The sequence below is a fragment of the Magnolia sinica genome, chromosome 12 (assembly GCF_029962835.1).
Source record: "Magnolia sinica isolate HGM2019 chromosome 12, MsV1, whole genome shotgun sequence".
Lineage (NCBI taxonomy): Eukaryota > Viridiplantae > Streptophyta > Magnoliopsida > Magnoliales > Magnoliaceae > Magnolia > Magnolia sinica.
In genome coordinates, this window is record NC_080584.1 from 11,873,137 (window position 1) to 11,879,227 (window position 6,091).

A 6,091-nucleotide genomic window follows, 5' to 3' on the forward strand; every position below is an offset into this window, starting at 1 on the left:
CCTAGTACAGTCAAAATCCCTTTGTCTTATGAAGTAGCTATTCTATGCTAGACAATCATATCGAAGTCATCAAGCACTCACTTCCATACACGTGTCATGTAGGTGTAAGGTTACTGTGGTTGAGTTATCCAAAATAAATACTGCTAGTGGGATGATCCTATCCGTCGATCAGATGCCTACGTTGCCCTATATCTTTTGGACCTTCGATTAGCTATCCATTTCTAATTCTTGAGTGCTGGTCGTGGGGTTGTCAATGGGGTACCCGCCCTTGCAATATAATGGACCCAATCTTTTCAAATAGGGGAGGTCCCCTTTTGGACCGGTTAACAAATTGGTTCAGGTCTTAGATTCTTAGATCCGGAAAAAAAAATGAGTCTAGCCAGGTCAGGGTCCGTCCATCAACTTTTACCTTATCAAGACTGGGTTGAGTTGGGTCAACTTACTTTTTTATTATATTATTTGTGGGTCATGGTATCTACATCACAAATGGACCACCTTTAATCGACCATGACTTTAAAATCGCTTTCAAGATGACCACAACTGTTGGTTAGTGGAAAAAATGGCCAATTTGATTGTCATATTGGAAAATGTCACATCATTGATTTGGACTCTAGACGATGTATCCCACCTTTGATTGCATACCTTTCCAAAATTAATAATAATAATAATAAATAAATAAATAAATAAATAAATAAATAAATCTGCAGTATCCATATCTCATTAATGTCTGTAAAAATGAAAAATCCATATAGGTTACAATGGAGATAATCCGATTATTAATATGGTCCATCCATTATCTGGGTTGGGCTTAGGTTTTATTTCCTATCCATCTCAAAAGTCAATTCAATAGGATGATCATAATTAATCTATTATCAATGGTTATGAAAATGGGTAGGCCATATCGATAATACTAAAAATGGGTCAAGCCATTCATTTGGATCATCCATGTTATTGGTCTGCCATTGATTGCCCTTTGCTCCTAAAATCATCCTAATCTAATGATCCCAGTCATCTAATTAATAGACAGGAATGGATGGTCCTATTTATTATATTACAAAAGGTTTGATCAGCAATTTGGACAATAAATCACATGGGCCACACCTCTAATTGAGGATTCATCACAAATACACACACACACACACACACACACACACACACACACACACACACACACACACTTTGATAGAGGATCTTAGCCATCCGATCACCACCTAGAAAATGAATGACAATATTTATTATATAGAAAATGGTGCTATTTATTAAAAATCATCTTAACCCATCCTGCTTAAGAATTACTCGGGCTTGAAAAATGGACGATCCATGCTGCTTTGGACCTTACATCATTTGGGATTCACTATTGATTTCCCTTTTAAAACTCACTTTTACTCGTGATTATAACCATCTAGTCAATGGGGTAAAAACTGACACTTTTTTTTTTGCAGTGACAATCCAAAACTCAAGTGAGCCACATGACAGGAAAAAGTGCTAGGGAAATGCTATGGTTGAAAACCCCAAAGGTCCGTTATGATGTTCATATGCCATCCATATAGTTCAGAATGTTTTTTATTAATGGGATGAATTGAAAGCACTGGAAATTTAGCCTAATCCAAGACTTCCGTGGCAGTGTGAACGTCTCAATGGTGGAGGTTTAGTCCTCACTTTTTTCTTGTCATGTGGCCCACTTGAGTTTTGGATCTACCTCTTTTTTCAGCCCATGTCCTAACATGATCTGGCAAAATGGATGGATGGGGAGATTTCACGCAAACATCTGTTGTTGGATGTCTTAAATCAATTCAACAATAGGGTCTATTGATGTCATTGACAGACCAGTCGATGCCATCGAGTACTGTTCAATGCCATCAAATAGGTGCTATTAGTTTAGCAAGATGATTGGCTGATGTTCTTGAGAAATATTCTGGGAAATTTAATTTTAAATTATGGAATGTCAAAATGATTGGCCTATTAGTTCAGCAAGAATTGGATATGGGTACTCGATGTGAAAATGATTGAGTTTGCTCCCTTTATATAGCATCCTAAGTGCAACAAGTCTCCAGAGCAATCGACCTCCAGGATACAATGACTATAAACCGATCCTAACGGTACACTCACTATACATGGGCTTGAACCACTTGCAGTTTAACCCAAAAATGCTGAGTTAACTTAGTGACGAAATCAGTAACCAAAAACTTGTAAAATAGAAAAGGAATAAAGAGAGTTTTTCACAAGAGAGCATAAATAATTTCTTGTCTTTTTTTTTTTTGAAAAAAAAATGGAATGGAAGCCCTTATATAGACTCTAAAGTAGTACATTACGCACCCTTTCGAAAGGGTATGGTCCGTTGGATTTAAAAACAACGGTGCAACTAACCGACCAGCCACATCTTTGTATTTCAAAATGAATAGGTACAAGTGCGAGTACACTCTTTCAAAAAATAAAGTCTCGTGAGTACCCATATACATATATACCCATATGAGTACATACCCACAGCCCTATCCCATCGCGCACGCGGACTTGGGCTCACCTTGACACGCGTGTGTAAAGAGCGTGTGGATCAATGACATAGACTACCTCCAGAAAAGGGCAAAGGCTACGGATAAAAACTGTAGCTAAATAGCTATTGCTACGGTTCTAGTCTGTAGCACATCCGTAGCAATTGGTGGTGTAAAAAATCGTAGTAAAGGTCAAAACATATGGCTACGGATTAAATCCGTAACAATAGGTATTAATAGCTACGGATAGAAGCCGTAGCTAGACTTTCTGTAGCGACATGTACCTACAACTATGGATAATATCTGTAGTGGAAAGTGAAAAGAAATCCGTAGCAATATGCTAAGTTAGCAATAGCTTCGGTTTTTGGAAAAGAAGCTACGGCTAAAATCCGTAGCTATTTTAAAATTTTTAAAAAAATTATAATAATGGTGCCTGTTACCATTTCAAGAACCTGCAGTGATTGATCAACTCATCTAAGCTAATACAATTAATGCTGATAGGAATAGTACATACAATGCAATCGGCAAAAAAATGATGTATTTATTACAAATAACAATCAAATCACACAATGCATCCTACATTCTCATTTCTAAATAAACAATACTTCACTTTGCTCAAGCCTCTCCTAAAACTTTCCAATCCAGCATGTTTAACTTCTTTGATAAGAAGTTTAATATCTGCTTTTGATTTCATTTCCAGCTCTTCTTGATGTTTCTGCAGGTTATTAAGTTGTTCTTTTGCAACATCCAATTCCTGCACCAATAGCTCCTCATGAATGGCAGACACTTTTACCAACTCCGAATGAATCCTTTCATCCTAAAATAGATAATCATATTCATGGGATAATAATGAATAGAAAGGATTTAAGAGATCATTTCATGAAGGAATAGAAGGTAAAAAGGAACCTGTCAAAAGAATTACAAAAAAGGAACCTGTTCGAACTTGAGCTTCGACTCCATCTCCAAATACTTCCTACGAAGTTCTTCCATATCCCACTGCATTTGAGTAACTCTTTCCCTTTCAATTAAGATGGCTTGTTGCAGGTTTTGTTTACTTTTCTGCTTAGTACTTTCAAGTTCCACATCCAAATCTTTCACCTGGGTAGGCATGTTACCATTTACGAGAGTTATAAACACAGTAATAACCATGTAAAAGGGTTTGAATGACATGGCAAGGAGTCCTGGAATCCAATGGATAGCATATGTAAAGGTTTAATTAATTACAAGGCCTGGATTCTGGAGTTATATATGTCAAAGAAGCCCGATTTACAAGAAACTTTGAAGCCAATTAACCCAGGAGCTTGTAATCAGGAAAGAAAATGCAACTCACCCTTGTTCTATAATTCGTCATACGTTTCAGTTGTCCAGATGTTGATGAAAAGGACATCTTCAAATTCTCAGGTCCAACCTCCAATGTCTCATTTTGTGAAGTATCCGTAACTGACATGTGCCCACTACTTGCTCCTGTATTGTTTAAAGGAGAATTACAATATGTGATATTGTTATTGCTCATGGTGCTTTTGTTCCATGAAATGGATTTCTTTTGAATGCAGTATGTAACAAATGACCAGAAAAGCCAAAAAGTATTTAATGAGAAGAATATTGAAAATCCACCTTGTCCCCTAGCTTTAAAAATAAACTAGGTGCTCCATCCAAGTAGTGGCACAGATACTTGAAATAAGAGCCAATATTTTGGGATTTCTTTGGCTGACACTCCTAGGTAGGCCTTAGTGTAAAAGTTTCTTAAGTTAATAGTAGCATTATCCATCTCCACATACTGTGCCTCAATGGTATTGCTGCTAGAATCTCTTATAACATGATGGTCATCATTAACCTGACAGAAATTGATTAAAGAAAATGAAAATAATTAATCAAATAGAAAGAGGCCCTTTCAGATAGGCATGCTGTAAGGAACTAACATGTTGGGAAATGCTTTATTTAAAATGTTAAATTTGGGGCTGAACAAGAACTAGAATTTGACATCCTATATGAACAAGCATGCTATGCAAAAGTCATATGCGTTAGATATTAATTATGATGCAAATGATCAGTTATAATTTTGCACTCAGGGATCATGTAAATATGGACATTTTGCACTCAGTGATCATGTATCTGGATATGGAGCCAGAGAAAGCTTCCAACACCATTCTATGGGAAGTTTCAACAGCATTACCAAAACTGCAACAGACAACCCGAATGTGAGTGGCTATTGTGATGATGATTGGGTTTAAAACAGATTATTATTGTTGGTTGTTACGTTTAATAGAAATTTTCAGGTGATTCATTCATGAACTGGTTAAAAAATAAAAAGAAGCTTGTGGGAGTTTGGGCTATTCATTAGGCTGGAACAAGGGTTGATGATGTAAACATTGTATATGCAAAAAGAGCTACAAGTAGCTTCTTAAAAGATCATTCATTATTACAATTCAACCAAGATACCTACTTGCTTTTGCAGTTAGCACATTCCTTGTTCTCTGGCAATTTAAGAAGTCCTACCAATGTCTGCAAATGATGCACCAAATGAAGGAAAAAAAAATCAATCCCAAATTATAACAAAGAGAAACTAGTACATATCTATAGAACTGAATAAGAAGAGGAACCCAAGTAGAGGAGGTTAAGATGCTTATAAAACCCCATGAACAAGATATGATGATATAGTTCCTCCGTCCCATTCAGAAACAAGAATGCAAACAAATGGAGCATGAAAAATCAGGCCAAAATGTGAATATGATATTGAAAAAACAAAAAAAAAAAAAAACTGAGAAGCCCTTCTTCTCCATTGTTGCCAGGCCACAATTAAGTCTAATTCACCTTTCTAATTCACCAGGTGCCGATGGATTTGGTTTATCAAACAGTTGATGAAGACTATTTGTACAAGCCATCACTATGTGTTCACTCCCCAAGTGTAGGGTTGTGATGTAGTAATAAACTCGGTAAGACCAAGGTCGAATCCACAGGGACTGATACCTGTACGTTGTCTGAAACTAAGTAGAACTAGAACTAGACTAAGATACGATCTAACCAAATAGAATTTTAAGGAATAATTGTGGAGTGATTATCTAAAACTTTAAGGAATTCAGAGGAAGGGAAATTAGGGATTCAGAGGATCCACTTGTAGAGATCAGGGAGATCTTATGCCTGCATCAAGGATTATGGAATTCAAACTGAACTTACTTGATCTGGTTTTCAAGAGATGAAAGGTATATGAATTAGAATGGATTCCATCATCTAACCATGCCCAGGAGACAAAGCAAATAACAGGATTAAACTAATTACCAACCAATCATGAAAGTTAGGAAGGGTACGATCATCCAACCATGCCCAGGAGACGATGGTGAACAACAGGGCTTCCTGCCTTCATAAACATAAAAAGGGGAGGAAATACTCAAAGCCATTGCAGATTTATTGTAATTTCAGTCACAACACACCATTAAAAAAAACTGAAGGTATTTCTTTAATTAAACGAAAATCAAATTCAGTTCATGAATTGAAATCCAATTAAAGGCAATGAATAAAATCCCCCATCTCACTACAAGCTTCACCTCTTAGCCCTAGCTAAGAGGTTTAGCCTAGCATGATCATGCTAGAACCCCTTAGACAAA

At 36.5% G+C, this 6,091-nt stretch overlaps 1 protein-coding gene across 1 annotated transcript; it reads right to left on the minus strand.

The window, feature by feature from the left end:
- Positions 1–2,925: 2,925 nt before the first annotated feature.
- LOC131219932 (PX domain-containing protein EREL1-like) lies at positions 2,926–4,296 on the minus strand. The gene is made up of 5 exons (XM_058214918.1): positions 4,104–4,296; positions 3,820–3,953; positions 3,423–3,587; positions 3,095–3,306; positions 2,926–2,941 (listed from the first exon to the last, which is right to left on the minus strand). The coding sequence occupies exons 2-5, from the start codon at positions 3,934–3,936 to the stop codon at positions 2,926–2,928; spliced, it is 510 nt and encodes a 169-aa protein (XP_058070901.1). The 5' UTR covers positions 3,937–3,953; positions 4,104–4,296.
- Positions 4,297–6,091: the final 1,795 nt, after the last annotated feature.

Coding starts and splice junctions, on each gene's coding strand:
- LOC131219932 (XM_058214918.1), bottom strand. CDS start 3,936: ATGTCAGTTACGGATACTTCACAAAATGAGACATTGGAGGTTGGACCT. Junction 3,588..3,819: donor TGACGAATTATAGAACAAGG/GTGAGTTGCATT, acceptor ATGCCTACCCAG/GTGAAAGATTTGGATGTGGA. Junction 3,307..3,422: donor CGAAGCTCAAGTTCGAACAG/GTTCCTTTTTTG, acceptor TATCTATTTTAG/GATGAAAGGATTCATTCGGA.